Genomic DNA, 26,286 nt, shown 5'->3' on the forward strand with positions numbered 1-26,286 from the left:
TTCTCTCCATTTTTTGTCCATTTTTCCATTAAAAAAATAAAACACATAAATATTTCTAGTGGAAGCAAGAAAAAAATACCTGCTGGATATTACTGTTCAATGGAGAGCAAAGGAGGGTGGTATGATCGTGCACAGGGAACATGGAGCTCTGTCCAGAAGGAAGCTCACAAATCACTCCAACCAGAAACATTCTGCTCCAGTGAAAACTTCACATCCCCCAAATTCATCTCCCCTCGACACTCAGCAAGAAAAGGTTCCCCGAAGCCTCTCAGCAGACCACAGGCCACTGCTGAAACGGGGAACAGGAGTAATGCCCTGATAATGGACAGTCACTGCGCAAGGCCCACGTTGGCACTGCTGTTAAGTTAAAAGCTGAGAAGCAAATGAGTGATGACCTGGGACACGTAAATATTGGAAAAGGGCCACGTTTGCACTGGAAAAATATTTCCCCATTTGAATCTCCTCTGACTACAGGGAACTAATAACAATTCCCTGAATTATGCATTAAGATAACACACAAGAAAAATTAAGCGTGACAAAACTGAAGAGAACTGTTCTGCTGGCCTAAATGTTTTCATGAACAATATGGAAAAGAGAGAGGGTATTAAACACACACACACAGAGACATATACACAATACACATACATAGTGAGTTACAGCCCCCCCCCCCCCGCCCACACACACACACACACACACACACACACTGTATTTTTAGTGCATCAGATTCAAACAATGATTTCCAACCTGGTAAAGAGCCGCGGGCTAGGACATCAGCACCAGTCCTTTCTCCCTCATAGAGGACTGCGTTTCTGTACTTCTTATTGTCACACTAGAGGCCCAGTGTATGAATTCATGCACGGGTGGGGTCCAGCCACTCCTCCCCAAGGGGGCCAATCGGGGCGGGGCTGGCGGGGGTGTGGTGGGAATGGCTGCAGGCGGTTGGCCAGCCAACCCTGCCCCCCATCGGGGTTGGGGGGACCAATCAGGAGCAGGGCTGGCCAGGGGGAGGGGCTGCCCCCACATTGGGCTGGTTGGCCGGCCACAGTGCGTGTCATAGCAACTGGCTGTTCCAGTCGTTCTAGTCATTCTGGCATTCTGGTCACTTGGTTTTTATTTCGATAGATAATAAAAGAAACTCTACTGCGCATGGCACACGCAGAGCTGATGGAGTAACTCTCATGACCCAGAATTCAGGGTCTTTATGACAGCCTGTGCTGCCATCTGCGAGTTCCTTGCAGACAGAGCCTCAGGGCTTGCCCCCCAGTTCTTCTCCCATAAGAGCCAGGCGTGGAGAAGCCATCAATAAAGATCTGGGAAGGGTGGCTGGGTGGGGGCATCTGTTCCAGGTGAGGAAGGAGGGGAGAGTCCATTGCCATGAAGCTCACAGGTACAGTCATGTATCTGACCCCAGAAGCACAGCTCTGCTTTGTGAGTGTCCCACGTGGTACCCTCAACGCCACATGGAAACCCACCAAATGTCACAGACGAGCACCTCCTCTTCCCTGGGGACTCCCCACACACCTGTTAGGCAGGCAGGCCTCTGAGAAGCCAGGCCATGGGGCTGACAGAGGAAAGCTACAAGCACCCCAGGGAGTGCTTTCTGGTTTGGGGGTTTCCCTCGGGGTTCCCTTTCGTTAGAACAAAGCCTCCCGTGCCGTAGACTCACATAATCACATTCTGAAATCACCCGCATCAGATGGAAATGAGCACCCCCCGCTTGAAGTCAGGTCTAAAACACCGAAGCTTAAGGACACTAGATGAGCACCCCAAATATGGACCTGTCAACCGAGAGCAATGTGGGGGAACCTCGGTTGCGAACACTCTATGTATCCATGAAATACTTGATGGTTTAGCTACATGGATATTGAAGAAGCACTGGTCCAATGAAGTAGAATGAAAGAGGCGAAGGAGCTCACCACAGCCAGTCCTTAAGAGCCTCTGGCCTTAAACACCTGTCTGCTTGGAAGAGCACCCAATTTCGAGACCTCCCTAAAACGTTCGCTTCCCAGTGGAACTGGGTCTTCTTTCTTCCCCTCTGACTCTCGTTGCCCAAGTCTGTCCCTCTCTCTCTTTAAGTGATAGACACTCTGACCTCTTCTCCTGCCAGCTCCCTCCCTTCACTCTGCTCTCCTCCCTCTGGCCTCCTGGCTGTTCCAGAACATTCCAGGCACTCCCTCCTCATGGCCTTTTGTTCTTGCTGCTCAGTCTGGACTGCTCTCCCCCTGGACAGCCGCAGGGCAAGACAAGACTTTCACTTCCTCCTGTCTCCACGCACAGGCTCTCCTCAGCCAGGAGGGGTCATTTCGGCCTCCGCCCAACACTGGCACCACCTGCCTGGCCAGCTTTAGCTTTTCTCCTCAGCACCGAACACCCCCTCACTTACTAAGGACTTTACATGTTTTACTTAATCGTCTGAAGACATGCAGAGAGGAGCACGGGAGAAGTCCATAGGGAAGGTGACACCTGAGACAGGCTTGCAGTAGAGAGCGGGTGGGGGGTGGGGCGGCAGGGAGGTTTCAGGGGGATGTATTCCAGGGAGAATAAGGACCTGCCAAGGCTGTGGGGAGAGCAGATCACCTGGCTTCTGGGACGCCAAGGGAAGAGTGGTAAATTAGGTATTTGGAGCACTACTGTGGGGGCCTGGAACGAAGCGTTTTCGAAGATGATACTGTTGTAATACAAGCCACGCGTGTGAAAATAATCCAGAAGTGGTAGCAGAATAGACTGGAATGCGTCTAGATGCAGGAAACCAGAGAGGAAGTACAGCGTCTGTTTAAGTGAGATATCTCAGTGCCCCAAATTAGAGAGGCAGTGACCCCAGTGAAAAGTGAGGGCCATCACCGGAATCTGTCCAGGGCTTGGGACGTGGCTGGATGCTGGAGAGGAGGGAGGCTGGGCCGATTCCAGGGTTGCGAATAGGGGCAACTAGAGGCAGGGGTCGGCTATGTGACTTGCAGCCCCTGTGCAAAACCAAAGTGCAGGCCCTCAGTTCAAAGTCCTTCATTTCGAGGCAGCAATGGCAGAGCTTCCCACCACTGGCTGGTGCTTTTAAGCCAGGGCCCAGGGACTGCACAGGTTGCATGCCCTCTGAGCCGGCCCTGGAGGTGCCAGAGGCAATGCCAAAAAGTGTGTGGGAGGGGGGAGTGATGAGCTATGCTTCTAACATGTGAAGTATGACAGGCTGGGAGGTTAGCAGGGGAAATCCTGCACTTGACCTCGAATGCAGGTTCAGGAAAGTGGTTCAGGGCCAAGAACCACTGAACCAGCTTCGGGGCTGGTGATATTCCCAAGGGAGTATGTGAGTCAGGGTTCTCCAGGGAGACAGAGCAACAGAAGACATGGACATACAGAGCCTTTACTGGGCACTTCCCAAGCCCCCTGCCCAAGATCCAGACAAGGGCAAAACCAGCCAGGCCTGCTCCCAACACAGCTGCCCACCCCCACTCCCAAAACACAGGCAGGAGCTGGAACAGAGCGAGGGGTCAAACAAGCTGGAGGATGCCAACTCCATCTTCTCTTCAAAATAGAAAGCCGGACTCCTAGGAGGAAGGGAAAACCTCCCCGGTTGAGCTAAAAGCAATCCACCGGAGGTTCTCAAAGGTGAGCTGCATCGGAACCCCTGCTGGGTGTGTTGAACAGAGTGCCAACCCCACCCCAAGGTTTCGGATTCAAGGTCTGGGGTAAGTTCCCATGTACCCCTGGGCCTAGCACTCAAGGTGAACCAGGTCAGGACTTGGAGCTTCACACTCTATTTTAAAAACTTAACTCCTTAAATTTATAGGAAATTTATGGTAAGTCACTTTCAGGTAGAACTGGCATGCGTGGTGCTATCTTGCATATGGCCAGCACTCCCTGGGGTGAAGTGAATGTTGCATTTATTCACTTATGGAGTAAAATGTCAAGAGAGGTTGACATGAAATTAGAGAGATCTAGTGCTTCTTTCACAAAAATCCTGTTACAAATCATATAACTAAAGTAGATTGGTGGTTGCTCAGGGCCCGAGAGGCTGGGGGGTCGGGGGTAGCTGACAACTACAAGGCTTCTTCCTGGGGCCATGAAAACGTCCTAAAATTGGCTGTGCTGGTGCTCGCACCGATCTGTGATGCTAAAAACCGCTGAATTCTGCACTTTAAATGGGTGAATGGTGTAGTATGTAAATCATATATCAAAACAGCTGTTTTTAAAACAGTTATTTTTTTAACTTTCCCTTTCAAATTAGTCCCTTTTGCTTTGTATTTGGGGTATTTCCTGTCACTTGTAGAACATTAAAGGTTTAAATTAGCTTTCTTTAAAAACATTTTTTTTTCTATTTCTAGGCATCCTATGACTACTTTAATTATTTAATTTTATTCATTTAGACATTTTTTAAGTCACAGAACAGTAGAATTCCGTATTTTTAGAGATGGAGATCATTTATATCTGAACCTATCACAATTACCAGCTAGAGATCTTGGGATTTGTGTGTGTGTGTGTGTGTGTGTGTGTGTGTAAGTCATGCACATGTAGTTCTATTTAAATATTGAAAAATTATATATGCCTCTTCTGCAACTAATAAGGTATTTCAAATACATAATTTTTTATCCCTTCAGCATTTGACATTGTTTTGCTATAGATTGAATGTTTGTGCCCCACCCCACCCCCAAAAGGCACATGTTGAAATCCTAACCCCGATGGTGTTAGGAGGTGGGGCCTTTGAGGCTGACTGGGTGGTGGAGGTAGAGCCCTGAGATGGGACTCCTTTTCCTTTCAAGTTACTGCCTTTCACTCTGCATTTGGGGCATTTCCCATCACTTAGAACAGTGGTCGGCAAACCGCGGATCGAGAGCCACATGCCGCTCTTTGGCCTCAAGTGTGGCTCTTCCACAAAATACCACGTGCGGGCGCGCACGTTCAGTGCGATTGAAACTTCGTGGCCCAGGTGCGGAAGTCGGTTTTCGGCCTGGGAGAGTCTATTTTGAAGAAGTGCCGTTAGAACACTCAAGGGGCCAAAGAGCCGCATGTGGCTCTCGAACCGCAGTTTGCCGACCACTGACTTAGAACATTAAGGCTTCAAATTGTTTGCCATCTGAAGACACTGAGAGAAGACAGCCATCTGTGAACCAGGAAGCTGGCTCTCACAGACAAGGGACCTCCAGCGGCCTTACCTCAGACTTCTCAACCCTCAGAACCGGGGGAAGTACAGGCCTTTTGTCCATAAGCCACCCAGAGCCTGGGATTCCGCCATAGCCGCCCAAAAGGACTAAAGTATAACATTCAGGAAGATCCATTCTTGGGAGGAAAAAAGCCTTTTTCCTTTCTACAGAGACATTTTCCTCAAGTACTCATGTTATTGATAAGAAAACACAGCTTCTATTATTTGCTAAAAACTCTCAAAATCAAGCCATTTGCAAATTGGTAGATAAATTTGCCAGATGCAAAAAAAAAAAAAAGGTTGATATGTTTTCAGTTATTTTCATTGAATTAACATTCGGAATTTTTTTAAGTTAATAGTATCAAGTATTTTTGGATCCGATAAAATTGTTAGTCGAGTCACTGCCTTTAACAAATGAGATAGGGTGTTGTTTTTAATTAACTCAATACACTTGTGCCTCATTCTAAACCAGCCCAATGGATTTAGATTTGTTTACACCGAAGAAAAAGTTTTAATGATTTCTATTAAAAACAAATTTACCACAGCTTCCCTGGTGCATTTTAAGTAACTGAATTTAAAAAAAAACAAAAACTGTATTTATTCCGTTTTTCATGTATAGCAGTGAAGACTTAACCCCAGTTCCCCACCCTCCCCCATGGGCCCTCCCTGAGCAAGTGCTCTCCTGTCTCCCACCCCTTCCCCCAGAGTTGTCTGTCCTGTGTCTGTCCCAGTGATGAGCGACGGCTCTTGCATGTGATAAAGAGTCCATTCTAAGCAACCACGGCCAATACTCTGTCCCAGTGGATATGCGCCCAGATGATACAACGCAACAGCTTTCCTCCAGAGTAGGGCTACTGTGCACGGAGGAATTCCGTGGCCTGTGGGTCTTTCAGCTTCACTAAGAGGACGCTTGGTGTGTGGTCCACAGAAGCCTCCTTCATGGGTAGGGTGGCCAACCACCCTGGTCTGCACAGGGGTTTCCCCCGATGCGGGACTCTCAGTCCTGGGCAGGCCCGAGGGAGTGGATGCCCCTCAAAGGCCAATACGTGCCTCCCCACCCACCATAGTGCATGGACGTGATCTCAGGGGCCTCAGAGGTGGCTTTTCACAGCCCACCCTCCAACAGAAAAGCATGTGTGGGTGACAAGACATGAGAGTCGCTTGTTCCTCTGTCCTATGGTGCCTCTTATGTACCTTTTCACTGCGGATGAAACAGATCCCCCAACAACCAGGAACCTCTGAAGCATGATGGTCAGAGCAGGGAGACGGTCTCCAGGTAACAAAGGGACTCCACGATGCAGAAACCTGGCCTCCAAGTCTCTTCAGCCCAGTCCAGCTGTGCCCTGCTGTGCATGGATTCACTTCCCAGAAACCCTCCCATTATCTAACACCAACAAAACAGCCTAAGCCCAGCCTGCCAAGCACACCCAGGAGCTATGTCACGCCGCTATTTTTAGCACACACCTCTTGTCCCTGGTGCTTTCAAATACAAAAGCTGGTCTAGAAGGAAGGCCTACAAACTGATCTTCCAGATATGAGCAGGAGGGCCAGGCCCTTTGGAATGCCTGGCTTGACAATGCCAAGAAGAAATGGGAAATGGGGAACCCACCGCCCTGCTTCTTTACAGCAGAGCAAGTGACAGGCCAGTCCCTGAGAGTCCCAGGGTGGCCCGAGGCTGCAGGCCGGGCTGAGAGACCACCATGGAAAATGTTGAAGAAGAAAAAAGACTTGCAAGGAAAAAGACTTGTGATGATCCCTGGCCTGAGGGCCATCCATCCCCTCCTTGACATGATCTCTTCCCTCATCATTCCAGAGTCTGGACCTTCCTCATTCTCCTCCAGGCCTCAGACTGCTTCCATTCCTAAGGCAGCATCCTGGCCTCCACCCACGGTAAGCAAAGGTGCTCCCCAGATGCACCGAGATGTGCCCCCTCTCAGCACCCTTCTCTACCCCCTGACACCACTCCTCACTCCCTGGCTTCATTTGCAGCCATAGCCCCCACAGCCACTTTCATTGTAGTCTATACACTTAACATGAGATCTAACCTCTTAACCCATTTTTATGATTACAAAAGGGTCTTCAGCAAGTGGACATGATGTTTTCTTGGTGACTCCTCTTTGGTTAAACATTGGTTTCCACCTTTTCCCTTTTCCCTTGAAATGGAAAGAGCAGTACTGGAAAACTATCTCAAGATTAATTCATCCATTGACACAACAGCTCCACTCACTGAGTGCCTATACCATGGCCCATACTATATATACAAGTTACTAATTTATCCTGCCTGGAACTGCTGTAAGGTATTGTTATCCTCATAATTACCATGTCCATTTTCTAGATTGGAATCTAGAGGAAACTGTGGATCAAAAGATCATGTGGCTTGTCCAGGATCATGTAACCAACCTGAGCCTGTTATCTTTAGCCACCAAACCTATTTTCTATTCTAAGAAACGTTCTGGAGCTCTTCAAACAAGTGTGCACGCCCATCACCTCAGACCCTGCGTTAAGTGCTGATTCTGGTCCAGTCTGCCTAGGGAGGGGCCTGGGGTCCTGCATTTCTGGAAAGCTCCTGGGTAATGCTTAGAAGCAAGGGTTCATTCAGACAGTCAGTATTCCCATCAGATTCCAGTCCCACATATTAACCAGGTCTGATCCTGCTTTCGTTTCCAAAAAGGGATCTATTCATCATGGTAAGGCTATAGACAAAAGGTAATACATGCCCTCCAATATTTTTATTGTGGTAAAATACATATAACATACAATGTACCATCTTAACCATTCTTAAGAGTTACCTTCCACTCCGGCCAGGTAGCTCAGTTGGTTAGAGCATGGTCCTGATACACCAAGGTTGCCAGTTCCGTCCCCGGTCAGGGCAAATAGAAGAAGCAACCAATGAAAAGTCGCCTCCTTCAGCCATCCTCCCCAATGCCAGCGTCTTGCAGAATTAACAGCACAAGAGCACTGCCATAAAATGGACATTGCTGCGGTCCAGAGCTTGTTCAGAAGTTACCTGTGCGTGTGTGAGTGCGCACGCGTGTGTGCACAGTTAAATGCCATTTTAACCCAGGTATAGCTCCCTGTAACCACCTCCACAATCTAGATTTAGGGCTGTTCTGCCCCCTCCTGCTATCCTATTAGAGTAACTAACACCCGCTTCTCTCCCCAAAGCCTCTGTTCTCCATCTCTACAATTGCATCATTTCAAGAATGTTACCAAATGGAATCATACTATATAAAAGGTTTATATGCAAATCGACTGAACGGCAGAATGACTGGTTGCTATGACGTGAACTGACCACCAGGGAGCTGCCTCCTGTTGGTCAGTGTGCTCCCACAGAGGGAGTGCCGCTCAGCCAGAAGCCCTGAGCCGGGCTCACTGTTGGCGAGTGCAGCTGCAGTGGCAAGAGCCTTTCCTGCCTCCACGGCGCTAAGGATATCCGATTGATGGCTTAGGCCCATTCCCTGTGGGGAGCGGGCCTAAGCCATCAGTAGGACATCCCCTGAGGGCTCCCAGACTGCAAGAGGGTGCAGGCTGGGCTGAGAGACCACGCCCCCCAAGTGCACAAATTTCGTGCACCAGGCCTCTAGTACAGTGTATAATCCTTTGAAATGCACTTTTTTTTCACTCAGCTTAATTCTCTTGTCTTCCTGTATTTTTAAACCAACTTCATGTACCCTTGTCTCAGAAAATGTGCTATTGTAAATGTGTTTAATGCCGTTTACTGGGCACCTCCCATGAGCACTGCTTCTGCCTCTTCAACAGCCTCCCTCCACATCCTCTGCCTATGCCTCTCAGCTGGACAGTCCCTCACCAGGTGTGGCCTCTCATTCAAGAGTTACATCTCAGAATCAGAGACCAGAGACAAATGCTCAGTTCTTCATCCCATCACATACCGACTTGGGATCTGAATATTCAGAGCTGACACAATATGCCATTGGAAGCATACATTTGTTTTTATGTTACATTGAAATTGCTCTCAAATCCCACCACCCCAATCCAATTTTGCCGTCAACCTAACCATCACTTGGGATTTCATATCTACCCTAATTTCTGTATCTCTGATTTAGTAGAAATAAGTAAAATCCACCTTCAACTGCCTTTCAAATTCAGGAGTACCATTTAAAAATAGCCTCTTTCAAATTCTTTATGTACACACACACTGAATGACATCAAGGATTCTTCATATCTTACTTCATCTTAAAATCTAACCTCATTGTGCCTCGCTGGTGTGGCTCAGTGGTTGAGCATCGACCTATGAAGTAGGAGGTCACGGTTCGATTTCCCGTCAGGGCACATGCCAGATTGTGGTCTCAATCCCCAGTGGGTGGGCATGCAGTAGGCAGCCAATCAATGATTTTCTCTCATTATTGATGTTTACATATCTCTCTCCTTCTCCCTTCCTCTCTGAAATCAATAAAAAAATGTTTTAAAATGTTTTTGTAAAATTTAACCTCATTGAACACACATGCACACACATGCACCATAAGGCTACCTAAATGAGTTACTTCCCAATCATCTTGAATGAAACATATTTTAATAATTTATCTACATCCTTCTTATTTATTTAATTAAAGGGAATTACATATTGTTTTACATATATAACTGTTTTAACTTAATTTGGAGAAATTATAGAATATCGTGTGGTTAAGATTTAGAATCACTGACTCAGTGGGCTATAAAGTCTCAAGAGATATCAAAGAAGTATCACATAGACTGTATTATCTGAATTAGGTTAAAAATTATTTTAATAGCCCTAGCCGGTTTTGCTCAGTGGATAGAGCATCGGCCCATGGGCCTGCACATACTTGGGTTGCAAGACCCCTGGCCCGGTTGGGCAGCGTGCAGAAGGCAACCAATCGATGTGTCTCTCTCACATCAGTGTTTCTCTGTGTCTCTCCTTCTTCCTTCCACTCTCTAAAAAATCAACAGAAAAATATCCTCGGGTGAGGATTAACCAAAAAAATCATTTTAATAAAGCTTAAAGTATTTAAAATTTTTAGACATAATTCTAAGTAAGTTCTAGGTCAAAAAAGAGGAAATCATAATGTAAATTAGTACAGGATAATAATAAAATACAGCATGTCAAAACTTGTGGGAAAAGCAGAAGTTATTCTTTGAGAAAACATGAGAATTAACCTGAAAGAAAATAATAATACAAAGGCATAAATTGATGACATAGGATAAAAAGAAACAGACCTAAAGCAAAGGTTGAATAAAATATATATTTTTTACAATATTTGTCACAAAAGAAAAACAGCACAATTTCAAAAAACAGGATATAATACAGTTATAGCAGACATTAAAAAACAGAACTATAAAAATGTCATCTATTAACCTTTAAAACTTAGAAAAAAATGGGACAGTGTCCTAGAAAAATAAAGGTTATCCTGACAGACTCAGGAAGAAAGAGAAAATCTGAGTTATCCTGTAACTATTAAAGAGTTACTGACCTAAAGCTCTGATAGGAAGGTTTGAATTTTAATCATTTACAATCAGTTAAATAACACTTGCAGCTTTTCCTGTATTGTAGCCACATCTACCAGAAGTTATCATTCAAAATAGCTTTGAATAATAGCCTGCATATTATATTGATTGGAATATGTTAAATGAATAACTGAGGGTCCAGAAAAGTTCATATAACCTATTATTGTTTTAGATTTTTATAACATCTCTCCTTTATGAGCATAGGATGGAAAAGAAATTGGATGTTCAAAATCGCCCCAAACACCCCACCGAATATCTGATTTCTCAGGTGTATTGAGGAGGCAAAGGTGGAAAGCTCAGAAGCCCCTGGGAGAGACCCATGTGGATTTAAAGCAGCATCATGTTCTAGAACACAGCTCTCCTGATGCCCTCTTCTCTGAGCCCCACTTTCTTTAACTAAAAAATGAAGGGGCAAGTGACCCCTAAAACCCCTCCCAGCTCCAAAATCCAGTGACCGTGGTCCTTACAAACGTCTGAAACCTTCGTCCACACAAACACACAAAAAGCAGCGTTTAGTGTAACCTTCCTGTCAAGATTAAAACAGGCCTGTGGGAGCAGCTGCTTGTTGATGCTGGACGATTGGGACAGGGAGGGTCTTGGTGCCCCCTACTCACTCGAGTATCTAACATTTTCCTTAATAAAAATAAGTTTAAAATGAATAAATAAACACATGGTTAGTGAATAACATCCTATACAAACAAAAGCAAATTCACACTTAACAGGATAAATCTGGACTTGGCTTTGGGACTTGCTTCAGCAGAAGTGACACTGAACCTTATTGGCTCTACTTGTTGTCTTGGAACCCTGAGCCTGCCATGGAGAATGAGCCCAGGCCAGGCTGCTGGAGGATGAGTGGCCGCATGGAGCAGTGACCCGAGCCAAGCCCTTCCTGGGCCTGCCATCCGCAGCTGAACCCAGCTGAATGCAAGTCCAGCAGGATCAGCTGAGCTGGGCCACGCTTAACTTAGAAAAATGTCTGCTGTTGTATACATCAGTGAGGTTTCAGTTACTTGTTATGCAGCATTGCTGTGGCCATAGATAACTGATAGACTTATATGAAAACACATGGGATACTTTTTATGATCCTATCTAATAAAATAGTAATATGCAAATTAACTATACCTCTGTTACACCCACAAGCCACGCCCACCAGCCAATCAGGAGCAAGTATGCAAATTAACCCAACCAAGATGGCTATGGCCACGGAGAGAGCAGGAGGCTTGTGTTTTTCCGGTAATGGAGGAAGCCAAGCTTTCCACACACCCTTGTCAGCCTAGGCCTCCACTCAAGGCTACAAAGTTTCAATTATAGAAGATAAACAAATCCCAGATACCAGGGCCTCCACTTGGGTTGCCAGGAGGCATGGCCGGCCTGCAAACCACCACGGACCCCTCGCCCAGGCCACCCCACGCCCCAAAGGAACCCCCACCCTCATCTGGGACACCCTTCAGGGCAAACCAGCCCGGCCCCCACTCGTGCACCAGGCCTCTATCCTATCTAATAAAAGAGTAATATACAAATTGACCATCACTCCAACACACAAATGCAGGAGGGCCGGGTGTGAACTCCAAACAACTTGGTTCTCATTTTAGGAAAAGGTGAGTCCAAAGTTACTACATCTTCGGTAGCCTTCAAAACACCACCAACAACAACCAAATGTATCTGCCAAGATAAAGGTCCCGATCACCACGACGAATCAACAAAGCATGGAAACCCTTTAAGAGGAAAGGGAGACACCCCCATACTGGGTGTGGGATGAGCTAGTCCACTGGTCGGCAAACTCATTAGTCAACAGAGCCAAATATCAACAGTACAACGATTGAAATTTCTTTTGAGAGCCAAATTTTTTAAACTTAAACTTCTTCTAATGCCACTTCTTCAAAATAGACTCACCCAGGCCGTGGTATTTTGTGGAAGAGCCATACTCAAGGGGCCAAAGAGCCGCATGTGGCTCGCGAGCCGCAGTTTGCCGACCACGGAGCTAGTCGATAGAGCAAATGGGTGGAGGGACCTATGCAAAGTGTCACGGAGACCCTGGACCCTAAACATGCCTGAGAAGAATGACATCAAGAAAGGAGTGCAATTTTCTCAACGTAGCACAATTGCCTGTTTTGGTCCGAGAGCGTCCTGACACTCCTTCTGAAGTGGAGACAGCACGCACGCTTCCCTGGGCTGCAGTGCCGTCTCCAGCGCCGTCACCGTCAAGGTGCGCCTCCGGAGACAGTAAGTACAAGGGAAGAATTAAGAAAAAGCATCATGGCAGCTTTCGCTGTCCCTACTTCCCAGGGAACAAAACAACCATCAATCTAAAAGACAGCGAGAGCACACTTGGACTGTTACGAGAGAATTATTGCACAAATATTTACATGTTGCACCTTAAGTTGTGCAATCCTTTTAGAGCAATAAATATTCTAGCAGCAAAATTGTGTGCTGAGCCACAGCCAGTATTCTCCCAATCTCAGGAGCCAGGGAAGGCCATTTATGCTTAAGCAAAACACATGTGATCCTTAGTTACTTAAATCCAATGAAACATCTGTCAGATAAGGCCGAACTCCCTTCTTAACTGACCAGAGACCAGCAGCCCCACAAACACGGCTCAGAAAAGCCTTGAGAGACATTTTTCCTCTAGGACGCTGGCTGTGAGCTGTATTAGTGCATTTAACCACCCCTCTACTCCACCAAAGCTGTCGGGCTTTCTGTGAGGTTTTTACTGTCACTAACCCTGGGAACGTGTACACCAGGCCCAAAGGGCTCTTGCCTCAGGGCCTTTGCATTTGCCATTCCCTCTCCCCCAGGTATCTTCTCTGTACCTTCACTTAAACGCCACCTACTGTCTCAAATAACCACCTTCGAACTCCGGATGGCCCTTACCCAGCTCCAGGTGCTACTGGCTTAGATAGAGTAAGAGGAAAGACCTCCTTAAGAAGGTGACCCTCCCGTAAGAACCTGAGTGAGCATCGCGTGTGGCTCCAAGGTTGGACACTCCCATGCCTGAAACCAGTTTGTTTCCAATTTCCTATTTCTTAGCCAGCTATTCTAGACCGGCCCCTCATCACCTGGCCCAGGTCAGCCTCTCCAGCTTAAGCTCCCACATTCCCCGCTCAGTGCCACACCACGACCAACCACACTGCACCTGCCTGCCACTGCCTCCAAAAGTCTCCCCTCACGAGGCTCCCAGGACTGTTTTCAGCTGCCTGCATCCAAGACACTTGTCCCTTGTACCTTTTCCCATCCTGCCTCTGGACTGGGCACAGCTGACAGAGATAAGTGATTTTACGTAGAAACTGGTGGGACCCTGTGCCTTTGGTTTATCTCAGGGGGCAGGGAGGTTTGTCTCTAAGCATGGAGGAGCTCTCGGAGTTCTCCTCTCCTTATCTAAAAGGTTAAGACTCTCAAAGGCAGAGACTGGTTCATCTTCGAGTCTCCTAGAGTACCTAACATGTGTGTGCCTTGCACACAGTCAGTCTGCAGTGAACCCCTGCGCAGTGACTCAACTCCACGCGCCATAGGGTCGTGCATTGGCACATGGGACATTTTATTCTCTCGGTTTTTCAGGAAGACGGAGACGGTTTGGGCAACAGCACCCAGAAGTCACGGGAAGATCAGAAGCTCTCTCCTGCCCTACTCAGAGCACAGAACACAGGACGTGCTCCTTCTGACCAGGAGATAAAGACCCCCAGAGCCATGCGGTTGGCTGACAGTATGTCATTTCTCCATCTGGATTTGGTGGGGAGCAGAGAGGAGGAGATACAAAGCAGAGAAACCAAGGGCTCTTGACCAAGGGAAAAGCCAAGAGAACAAGCTTTGCCTGGCAGAAGACAAAACGAGGTGGAGGATGCACTTTTCAGAGCAAGAAGGCAGATCAGTAAAGGTGAACAAGGGCCACGCCGAGTGCTGTGTGTTAGGGCATCTCACGCTCACAGCGCCGGGACCTATTTACAAGGAGAAAACAGAGGCAGAGCCTCCGGAGGCTGAGCCAGCCTCTCCATCCCACTGCCCTCTCCTCACTCTATGCGGAGGGAGGGGCTTTCAAAAGTTGCCCAGAAACTGGGTCTGAGAGGCCCAAGCCCCCTAGGGGTGGTTTCCGTTATTCTCATTTGGCTCTGAGGCAGCCGTTTTCAAACTTTTATTTTTTTTACCCCCAAAGCGAACATAATAAATCTGAGCCCAGTGGAGCCTCAGGGTGGGGGCTAGGCGAGCGCCCCCCCCTCCCTAGAGTCCCCTGGAGACCCAGGGCTGCCCAGCACATGGGAGACCTCCTCCGCCTTTGTTCTTCCTCATCCCGGTGGGCTTCAGGAAAGAAGTCTTTGATAGAAACATCTGCATGTGAAAACTCACCTTGAAAAAGTGAAAGTAGAGCTGGAGAAAGAGAAGCTCAAAATCCCAGTCACTGCCAGCGAGGGCGTGGCCCTGCCCAGGGTCCCAGCAGGACCAAGGCCGTGCTGCCCCAGGGTCCCACCTTGGCCCCTGCAGCCCTAGGAAACTTGGGGCCAGCGTTGTCTGACACGTTACAACAAGCACAGACCCTTCCCCAAGCTCGTGTGGGACACCTACGTGTGACACTCCCAGCTCCTCCTGCTAAAGCCCTGCCCAGACCACAGATGGAGACAAACCTCCCTCCCTCCCCCTTCCCAGCACACTCCCCCCTCGACCACACGCCCCGCTCCTGAGATGAACCAAAGGCCCAGGTAAAAGCACCTATCTTCTCTCCGCTGTGGCTCCAGAGCCAAAGCACTCGCAGTCCTGATCTGTGCTGGGCTGACTCCAGCCATCCCTGGGGACCGGGGACTGGGACCAGCCGGTGAAACCGCGGCGTGTCCCCACAGCACAGACACGCGGGCACGTGCCCACGGTGGCCACTCTGTGGTTTCATTCCCTCCACGTGCTTGGTGGGTGGTGTTTGGCGAGCCAGTCCTCAAGTCCGTGCAAGCAAACTTTTTCTTTCCTTTTCTAAACGTTTCTTGCCGGAGCTGAGTCTTAACTCGACTAACGGATACATACCCAGTGCCTCTCTCCCCACCCCCACCCCGCCTGCCCTCCCGCTGGGGTGCCAGCCCTGTGCCGCGGTCCCCAGGAGGGAGGGGGAAGGGGGGGAGGACGAGGTCGGAGACGGCCCTGGCTAGTGGTAGTGACACCAATTCGGACATCGCTCCGTGGGCGCTGGGAGGAAGGGGTTGTCCCTCCAGGGGAGGAAAGGGACGGTCCGAGGGGGCCCGGGTGAAAGAGGCCAATGAGAGGCTTTCGACCCGCATCCGGCGCAAGCCCAGGGGGAATTCGGGGCCCGGGGAACCCCGGGGGCGGGGAATGGGAGGACGCGGGAGAGGTGCGGCTGCCGCGCGGATGTGACCGCGGACAAATCACACTCCCCGCCCCCCACCCCGGGGCTCCGCGCGCGCCTCTCGCCCCGAGAGCGAGGAAAGGGCGCTCCGTGCAGTGGCCTGGTCTCCGCGGGACCTGGGCAGCGTCGGGATTCGCGTGGTGCGGGGGTTGGGGGGGTTCGATGAAGGAGACCCGAACCTGCGGGGACGCCCGCTTACCCGGCCGTTAGGGTCGGTCTCCTGCACCTCCTCCACGCGCGGTCCCCGCCGCACCAGCGCCTTCAGCAGCCCCACGTCGTTGGCGCAGGCGGCGCGCAGGAGGGTCGCCGCCTCCGGGACGCCCTCGGAGACTGCCTCCGAGACGCTCTCCGCGCTCCCGGCGCCGTACTCCTCTTGGCTCAGGGCAGGGTAGAAGGAGTCGTCCGAGGCGATGCTGCGGGTGTCGGGCAGACGCGAGAAGTCCTCGTACTCCTCGTCGTCAGCGGGGTCTTGCCTGGCCTTGGCATCGCGCGGTGGGGACGGCGGCTGCGAAGACACGCCGAGCGCTCCGCCGCCCTCCGGCCCGGGCCCGGCCAGCAGCACCATGCCGTCGGCCGGGGCGCGGGCCGGGGACCGGGGCGCGGGGCTGGGCGACGGGGACTCGGGCCGCGCTCCGAGGTCACCGCCCCTGGTCCCCTGCGGCTCCAGGAAAGCAGGGCGCTGCGCGTCCCGGGCCGGCGGAGGCGAGCGCCAGGCGGCTGCTGGCAGACTGTCACCGGAGCGGAGAGAACCCCGGGGGTGGGCGGAGCGCGGGGGCTTTCCCGGCGCGGTGGGCGGGCGGGGGCCGAGCCCAGGCGCGGGGGGAGGCGCGCGTCTCCTCTTCCCCTGCCCCGCGGCCGGTTTCCGACAAAAGTTAAGAACCGAGGCTTCTCGGCAGCGCGGGGACCGAGCCACCGCTGCTTGGCCCGGAACCGAGAGAGATTCGCGCTGGGGAAGCAGAGCCGTCACTGAAGAGCCGGGACGCCTGGGTCGCGGGCGGTGAGCGCCCCGCGCCGCCCCAGGGGCCGCCGGGGAGAGGACGCGGGCGAGGACCCGGGTCGCCGCGCGCGGAGCCCGCGTTGCGCGTCGGGAACATCCACACCCGGAGGCCGGCGCCGCCCAGGGCGTCTGGCCGCCCGGAGAGGGCGGGGGAGTTACTCGGCGTCGGAAGCCGCGAGCGTGTGTGTCCTCCGCAGGAGTCTAGGCTTCGGGGCCATCTCCATTCCTGGCTTAAGGCCGGGGAACCCCGGGGGCGCGCGAGGCACCGCGGACAAGTCGTTGCGGGGGGAGAAAAGTTCACCGTGGGGGCCGGGGCCGGGGCTGCGCCGCGCAACGTGCCCTCGGAACGGGGAGCTCCGGCGGCCACGGCCAAGTCCCAACTCGGAGGAGAAAGTGCACAGAGCCCCCAAGTCACGCAGAACCAGGACCAACTGTGGTTGGCACGTTGCTCCTGAAGGATCGGCCCCGGAGACTTGTCCACTGGCTTCGGGGGGCGGGGGAGGGGGTGTTTGCGTGGGAAGAGTCTGCTACCCGCCTGAGCGGTGACGGTTCTCCTCCCCACCCCTGCCCAGTGTCACCGCGCTTGGCACTGGAAATCGAGAAGGATTAACTGGGTGAGGCTGCAACAGGGAGCTGGCTCCACGGTGCCCCTGGCTGTCCCGGAGCTGGGGTGGGGTTGTGCCGCGGGGACCCCCTGACCTGCGGGCCAAATCTTCGTGGAAAGACTGTGCATGGAGGCTCAGTGCTGAGGGCACACCCGAGCCTGGACTGGGGATGCTGGATCTCTCTCTGATGGCAGGAAACATTGCGGGTCCGTCCAGGGGCGATGAGGAATCACAAGGAAAACACCACCCCTCTTTCTGTCCCCTCTCCCTCTTTCCTTCCTATTCTCCCGCCGCTCTCGGTAGCAGGCCCACCCGCCGCCAACCCTTGGACCCAAAGGGACACAGAACCGGGCCTCTTGGGACAAACTAGGAGGAACGTAGGCCTTGGTGGGCAAGCTGAGGGGCACAGTGGGAAACCCCACCAAAAATAGACCACAGGACTGGGGTGGAGGATGCTGGGGGTGCGCTGCAGGCCTCTTCGGCCTCTGGCTCTGCTTGGCGCTGGGCCGGCCCAGCGTGATGGCCACTCGGGCCTCCAGTGTCCCCCGGGGCCCAGAGCCTGGCATCCGCAGGGCTCCGGACGGCGATTTCTTGTGAGAACACGTCCATGCCTGAACGCACCCTGAGCTGGAGGTGAACTTGGGCGCACTGGCTTCCTGCTGTACTTGGGCTTTCTTTCCGAAGCCAAAAATAGCCCAAATCATGGTTTGCTTTTTATACTTTTTTCTGTGACGGACCACATTTGCATAAATTCCCACTGGGAATTTCCCCCTTTCAAGGTTGACCGCGGTTTTAGCATTTCGAGAGGCCTGTTCATGAAGTCAGGGGATTTACCAGGTGAAGTACCCCCTCCCAGGGCACCATTGGGTTTGCTACCCCCCTCCCCTCCCGGCCAGCCACACTCTGTGTGGTACTGAGTGAGAACCTCGTGGCAGCGACAGGGTCCCCGGTGGATGGGGCTGGGGTCCCTTGGGCCTCTTCGGCCCTGGGGTGGAGCACTGCCCAGTTCCTAGGTCTTCTTGGCCCAGTCATTAAGCAAAGGGATTCGGGCTCTATCTGCAGAGTGCACCACTTCCCCCTTTCCTTCTTAGAAACTCGAGTCCAAATGTGGTTTTCCCGTTAGAGATAAACTTCTGGAACAGTCCTCTCCAAATAAGAGCTAGTGGTTTGTGAGTGATCCGACTCCAAACCCAAGCTGATCATTGTCCTCCTTTAGAAATGCACCTAGTGGCCACCCGACCCCCCCCCACCACCACCACCACCCTGCCCAGCACCCTGTAACACCAGAGCCTCAAGAGGCCTCAAAGTTCACACCTCTGGCCACTTTCTCAACCATCCCAGGTATTTTTACCACAAAGACAATAGATTTTCAACCTTGCTAAAAGATCACAAAAGCAGGCACATGTGGCCAAGTCCACATTTATTCATGATGTGTACAAAATCTACATAGGAGGAAAAAGTAATTTGCCAAAATTGCCAAAACACTCAGGATAACTTTTTTTAAAATTGATTTTTATTGATTTCAGAGAGGAAGAGAGGGATAGAAACATCAATGATGAGAGAGAATCACTGATGGGCTGCCTCCTGCACGCCATCCTTCCCCCCGCCCCTGCACCCCCCCCCCACCCCCCCACACACACACTAGGGTTCGAGCCCACAACCCGGGTATGTGCCCTGACCGGGAATCGAACCATGACCTCCTGGTCCATAGATCAACACTCAACCATTGAGCCACGCTGGCTGGGCTCAGGATAACTTTTTAATCAATAACATTTTGAGAAACTGTATTTTATCCAAGAATATTTAGTTTCAATGAATAATTTTAATGATTGTTAGAAGTCTCATACATCTCACTTACACAATTTAGTTGAATTAGTTGAAAAATTTGTCTGTGGGCCATTTAAAAAATTCACTACTTCAGTTACATTTCTGGAGCAAGCCACTTAATTGTACTTACTACCTATAACAGGAGGGTCTTTCAGAATTATAAGCAGTGGGTTTAAGAACTGAAAAGTGAACACCCCTGTAGTGGTGACACACAACCCCCCCCCCCCGCAAACTTTGTTTGGAAAGCAAAGTGGAGCAAACCCAAGCCCAGCCCACTATAAATACCAGGGTCCCACCTCCTGGGCTAGAGTGAGAATTGGATGGGAGGGTGATTTTAAACCTTTACACACTGTTTGGAATTAAGCACACCATCAGGGTTAACTTTCATTATTGTTAAAATTAAAGTATCCGTTCACCTTGATGATATAACTGTTTGGCAGAAGCTGCTTCACCAGATAGTTTTCCTATTTGCAGAGGGAACCAGCCCTTATGAGGTGGCTGAGAAATGCCTTTCATTTTCTCCGTACGGAAGGCCGTGTGTCTTGGGTTAAAGAGCAGTCTGGTATCAGAACTGGTTTCCAATGATGGCTCTACCACTGCTGAGCTACAACCATAACAGTAAGTCTATTGCTGTGAATATACCAGTGTTTATCTAACCAATAACCAAAATTTAGGTTATTTCCAGCATTTTCTTACTGTACACACTGTCCAGGTATTTCCTTAGAAGAAATACCCATGTCAAGTGGCCTAAACTTTTTAAACTCCAGTATTTTCTTCATTGCTGTATTCAAATGGTAACCCAAAGTCTTGGGGAAAGAAACTCAAGAAATGTATAAAAACTGTCCTGAGGAAAAGAGACACGAATCAATGGAGAGAGCCCTACCATCGATGTTTCATTTTCTCGCTCCCACTTTCCCTCAGAAATCACCTTTAAGGATGGAGTTTGGGGACGCTTATTACGTTGTGAGGTTTGCAGCAGGCTGCTGCAGCTCTCCTGATCCCTACAGAAGAAATGAGAAGTGAGTAGTCACCCCATTTTTTAAACAGTTTTAAGTAGACCAAAATTATTTGACTTGGAATCTTTGCAAATTTTCCTGAGTTGATTGCAAAAGGTGGAAGCAGCCTAGAGCATCCTGAAGTCAGTCTACAGCATTGCTGGTCAGTTTACCTGTCTGATCTCCTCAGAAATACAAAGACAAGTGTCTGTGTGTGTTTTTGGATCTCCCCATTATAAAGATTAGCTGCTGTTAGGCCCTAACTCAATTCAATTGACAGCAACTAGATCCCTGCTAGTGTAATCTGAATTGGTGTAACCTTTTAAGAACTTCATTTTCTTTTAAGGAGGATTTCTGCCTTCGTGGTTAAGTATTTTCCGAGGAGTATATGCATGTGTGCACCTAACTGCCAATTCTTCTGCCTTTTTCTTGCTTTTGTCAGAATTCACAATAATGGGGTATAACTAGACAACCCATGTTTACTTCCAGGACAAAACGCCTTGGGTCCTCATCGAAATAAAGATGGCTTTTTAAGGCCCATCTAGGGAATCATATGCGATGTGATTCACCCCACGTACAGGGCAGCCTTTTCCCCATCACTGCCCCTTTGTCATGCCCTGATTATAGCTCTTATTACTCTGATTTCCAATTTTATTTTATTTATTTATTTAATTTTTTTTTTTTGCAAAACTATCTTCCTTCTTATGACCTGAAAGTTCAAATACAAGAACCAGGTCTTATTAGGGTTTTTTAATCCCCAGCACCTAGGAGGATAGCTTACCATCTTGGTTGATCCTCCACACATAAAGGAAGGAGAAGGCACAGCCTGCTGGACCAGGCCCCAGCTGTCTCTCAGAACTTCTGGGTTTATACAAGATCAAGCACAGGTAAGTCAGAGCCCTTCTCCCTGGGGACTCTGGATGCACCACCCCCACCCCTCCGCTCAGGGTCCTCACGTCACTGTCTGGCACTTGCCTCACTGAGATCTCCACCTTAAAGCAGACTCTGCTGCCCCAAACCCTCCTACACACACACACACACACACACACACACACACACACACACACCTGCACTCCATCTTGCCTTCACAGCCGAACCTTCTGCAAGAAAGACCTCCCTTAATAACTCCACTTTTCATCCTTCATTTACTCATTTTAAAAAATATGTGTGTGTGTGGGGGGGGGGGTAAGTTACTAAAATAGTACATGCTTCTTAGACAAACTCCCAAAAGCCCTGAGTCTGAAGGTGAGAAGGCCGTGTCTCCCCTCGCTATCTTCCCTGTTGCTCCTTGAATCTCTGTCATCTGCTTCTCCACACCCTCGCCACTGCCTCTCCCAGGGTCTGCGGAGGCTTCTTTTCTATGGAATTCAATGGACATCTCCAGCCCTGACCCACATCCTCTGCCTGAGCAGTGACCATCTGCAGGAGACACAGACACAGTCCATAGCACTCACCCTGGCTGCCCATATTGTAACCACCCAGCTCACCAGTGCAGAGCTGGAAGCTGGGACACCCCCATCCCATATTCCATACCCCCAGGCCCTAAGGTTCCAGGAGGGAAAGGAAGTGGGATTTCTGCCCACACAAACTGCAGAGGGGCAAGGCTGAAGGCCTGTGAACTAGACTGAATTTCAAGAACAGAGACCATGCTGGGCTGTGGGCTACCACAGCAGGTGGTCCCAACTACGCTCAGGATTCACTCCTGAACAAATCAATGGAGGAGGCACCTGAGCAATCCCAGCTTCCTTGTGATCCTAAATCTAAAGCACCCTGCCCATCCTACTCAACCTGAGAGCCATTAGCTCATAAGTCCTGAAGACCAGGCCTGGCACAGAGCTTGTGGGAACTATATCCACCCTTTACAACATGAGCCGTGGCTGAGACAACAGTTACTCTTTCATTGACACGTTTTTTAGCACTTGAACATGACTGCCTCTGGTTCCATGCCTGTACGGGTACAGATTCTCAACAAGTCACCAGAACATTTTGGCATTTTATTTTTGGACCAAAAATACCCCCAGATGCACAATCCATGTCTCAATATGTACATTTTATCACAGACTTCCTCCACAGAATCCTCCCCACAGTGACTCATGCCCACGTTCTCTGCAGTGGCAGCTGCCTTCTGAGTCCCCCTCACCAGACTGCAAAGAGGCTTCAGGCATCATCTCCCCTTTGTGACCTGGCTTCTGGTTTCTTCTCTCTCAGCACAGACCTCTTCCCTGCCATCCCTCATAGACATTCTCCTCGACAGTGTTTTTGAATGAAGTATTAAATTCATGGAGGGATAGGAAAGCATTTCAGCGCAGTCCTGCTCTGAAAAGCTGGCAGTTACTCTCAGTGATGAGACACCTGTGCCTGCCCACGTGCTCATGAGTGTCCCGAGAGCTGCCAACCATTGAGGCTACAGACCACTCAAATCAGAAGGTTTGAACAATGTCACTGAACACAGCAGGACATCAGTCAAGTTCTCAAATTTAGACAGTGACACAGAAAGAACACCTCTGTTGAGGGGAGCGGCCAGACCCGAGTCTTTCTGACCCAAAACATGAGGTATTTTGGATGGACAGTGGCTCTTGTTGGCAGTAGAACCTGAAGAATGAATAAAAGTCAATATTTCAACTCGTTTCAACTCTCACTCAAGCCTAATGATGAGTGTGCATTGGGGTGCTGGGGTGCAGTCAAGGCTACCCAGATCATTGCTGTCTTGTCACTGTGGACCCCAAGCAGAAAGATTTACTTGATGTGAACCCTGAGGAGGAATTTGTCTTCTGAGATGGACTTCCGACGGTCAACTGAGAGTCGAAAGTTTTTTAATAGGAATCCAGTGGCCATTTGCTGAGAGGGGTTCCTCACACACTCCCCATACCAGGAAGAACCTCAGGCTGAACTCTCAGCTTCCCGCACTCTGCCCCACGTGTGCTACCAACCAACTTAGACCTGCCCTATCCCATCAGAACCGCATGATCTAAATACCTCATTTTTATAAAAAGGACCTAATTGGAAAGCTGGGTGGGAACTTTCACTATACAAGGTGGCCTCCCCTTTGTCTTGGGGAAACACACTTCACATTGTTACCTGAATCTGTGTCTCCCAGGCTGTAGCTCCACAGGCTTTAGTGCCAAACTGGCTGGAATACGTCCCACCCCGAGAACAGTTTGACTTGTAATATTCTCCAGCTCTCTATCACATATAGCTTTCACTGTTTACCAGGTCACTCTCCACTCTCTCTTTGAGCCCCAGATTTTTGGACCCAAATAGCCCTTCCTTAGATCTGTAACCAAACAGGAACTTCAGTTCTTTAATATAGCTTTTTCATTAAGGGAAAAGCTAGCTGTGTCCAGTCTAATAGCACCATGACATACTGCACGTCCATTCCCTAAATCATTAAGACCTTAAGACATTAGGTTCTGGTCAGAGTCAAGCTGTCTTAAGAATAAAGCCTCTGGTCCGTTGATCAAAGGAACAGAGTTTCAGTCAAATTAAAAATAACATATCGGCCTTGGTTGTGTTTCAGTCCCAGGCCCATGAGAGCAGAATGACCTTCCAACCACAACCTCAGGAAACTAGACAGGATACGATGGCTGACATCAGGACCTGATACAATGATCAGTGACTTCCTACCCGGGCCCCACGCTATCAGTAGAGCCCAGGACCCAACTCCATCAGTCACCATGATTAATGACTTTTCTCCTGTACACAGTCTGCCCCTGTGCGGGCCATCGGGGAGCCAAGTCTAGCTTACCTGTGTCTCCAGGCTTGGCACCATTCCCTTAAATAAACCTCTATTTTCTCTGCTGCAAACTCCTCTTCCCGTTTCATTGGGCTTTGATGTGTGCAAGCAAACGAACCTCTTTAGTCCGGTAACTGATTGTCAGAGGAATGAGACCAACTCATTCTCCATCTCGCTCAGATCATCTACCTGAGAAGAAGATTGATTTCTGAACTGTGTCAGCCTATTTTTTAAGAAGTCTTCCCTAAATCACAAAAATGTCTCAAAATGAACTTAGTTTCTCTTTTCTCAAACCAGGCCTCTCGGGGCTCTGGCATTCTCTCAGCACCTCCTTACCTGCCTCCCACCTTTATTTTTCAGACTTCCCAGACTTCAGGGTGCCTTCATTGGAACACTGTTGATTAAGCATTCATCTAATTCCACCAGCAAAAAAACATGACTATATCCCTACACCATCAAATCACAAGTGTCCCCCACCCCCATCCAATGTACAAATGCAGACAGAGCATGGTTGTGTCTTTGTAAGGACTGCCAAAATGTTTACTTGCCACTCGTTCACACTTATGGTTACCGGTGAACATTTGCCACTCAACAGTAGCAAGCACTAAAAGGTAAAGTAAAATGTTGTAAATGACGCTTGAAATAGTGATGGTAGAATTCTATACATCTGGCACTTTGCTGTGAATTTGGAAAAAACAATGTTTGTTTTGCTCCATCTGACGGGGATTCAGGCAGCTTCCTGGACCACACATTTCTCACCAAGATGCAGACTCTTAGTGGATCTGTGTGCCTTTTGATCTTGCCCCTAGGCCAGTGGTCGGCAAACTCATTAGTCAACAGAGCCAAATATCAACTGTACAACGATTGAAATTTCTTTTGAGAGCCAATTTTTTTAAACTTAAACTTCTTCTAACACCACTTTTTCAAAATAGACTCGCCCAGGCTGTGGTATTTTGTGGAAGAGCCACACTCAAGGGGCCAAAGATCCGCATGTGGCTCGAAAGCCGCAGTTTGCCGACCACAGCTCTAGGCCATGCCAAATCCCCAATCCTTCATTCCCTTCTTTTCACCCAGCATCACACCCTCAGGTTCTGTTTTCCTTCCCTTTCTCAGGGAGATTCTATGAGATCTCACCTAAATTCTTCTCTGCCTCCAGGCTTTACCCTTGACCTGCCATCACCCACAGCCAGCTAACCTCTTCTCTGGAGTCATGCCTGCGACGGCTCTCCTTGGCGCTATCACCCAGGCTACTGACTATTGCCCTGGAAAGTAATGCCTGTTAACAAAGAACTTCCTAAAAATATGGGTGTGGTCTCCACACTCAGGGGTTCTTGGACCTAGTCAGAAAGTCTGGTACCTGCTCTTGATTCTTGCTGTAGACGCTCGCCACTTTCACCTCCTCCCACCCCACCACATGGTCTTAGCAGGCAACCTGACTCCAATGTCAGTGGTCCACAGGGCCCTTCTCTCTGTGTCCATCCTGCCCTGGCCATCTCATCCTATCTCTGGCCTTCCTCACATGCAGAGTTCCTGAGTTAAACTCTAAGGGCACAGCCAGACAGCACCCTTAATAACATTACCTGGAGGTCCTTTGCTTAAAGTGTTTTAGAAGCTCAGTTCTTTTTAGCTTGGGTAAGATACAACTTCTCTAGGACTAAATATCCCTCTCTAGGGATAGCAACATCCGCCTTACAAAGTTGTAAGAAAAGATTTCAAAAAACAACACATGGGAAAAGTTTAACATGGAACCTGTAATTGAATAAGCACTTAGTCAATATTAGCTATTATTATTAACTAGAGGCCTGGTGCACGGATTTGTGCATGGGAGGGCGTCCCTCAGCCTGGCCTGTGCCCTCTTGCAATCCGGGACCCCTTGGGAGATGCCCGACTGCCACGGGGATCGGGCCTAAACCGGGAATCAGACATCTCCCAAGGGATGTAGCAGGCAGCCAGGGAGGAGCCCGAGCTGGGCCAGGCACCACTCAGGCCTGCTGTGCCTGCTGCAGCAACTTGGAAGCACTGCTATGGAGTTGGGACAGGCTCCCGCCACCGCTGCAGTGAACCCAACTTCTGGCTGAACGGTGCTCCCCCTGTGGGAGCACACTGACCACCAGGGGCAGCTCCTGCGATGAGCGTCTGCCCCTTAGTGATCAGTGTGCATCATAGCGACTGGTCAACT

General features: G+C 49.8%; 1 protein-coding gene and 1 long non-coding RNA gene across 9 annotated transcripts in view; one reads left to right on the forward strand and one right to left on the reverse strand.

The window, feature by feature from the left end:
* Positions 1 to 16,839, reverse strand: part of ANKRD33B (ankyrin repeat domain 33B) — a 61,622-nt gene extending 44,783 nt beyond the window's left edge. For both annotated transcript variants that reach the window (XM_054715268.1, XM_008151660.3), the window contains exon 1: positions 16,150 to 16,839. In XM_054715268.1, the coding sequence (XP_054571243.1) occupies positions 16,150 to 16,515 (366 nt within the window). In that variant the 5' untranslated portion in view covers positions 16,516 to 16,839. The remainder of the gene's footprint in view (positions 1 to 16,149) is intronic.
* On the forward strand, positions 15,245 to 24,605 carry LOC129148883 (uncharacterized). Of its 7 annotated transcripts, XR_008555898.1 has the most exons (7): positions 15,997 to 16,090; positions 18,332 to 18,389; positions 18,769 to 18,893; positions 19,854 to 19,997; positions 20,301 to 20,398; positions 21,136 to 21,261; positions 24,468 to 24,605. It is a non-coding gene; the product is annotated as an uncharacterized LOC129148883 (long non-coding RNA). The 7 variants fall into 7 exon arrangements; XR_008555897.1 differs by lacking the exons at positions 15,997 to 16,090; positions 24,468 to 24,605 and adding an exon at positions 23,892 to 24,459 and having other exon boundaries at positions 17,862 to 18,389; XR_008555896.1 differs by lacking the exon at positions 15,997 to 16,090 and having other exon boundaries at positions 17,863 to 18,389.
* Positions 24,606 to 26,286: the final 1,681 nt, after the last annotated feature.

Source organism: Eptesicus fuscus, chromosome 4 (genome assembly GCF_027574615.1).
Source record: "Eptesicus fuscus isolate TK198812 chromosome 4, DD_ASM_mEF_20220401, whole genome shotgun sequence".
Classification (NCBI taxonomy): Eukaryota; Metazoa; Chordata; class Mammalia; order Chiroptera; family Vespertilionidae; genus Eptesicus; species Eptesicus fuscus.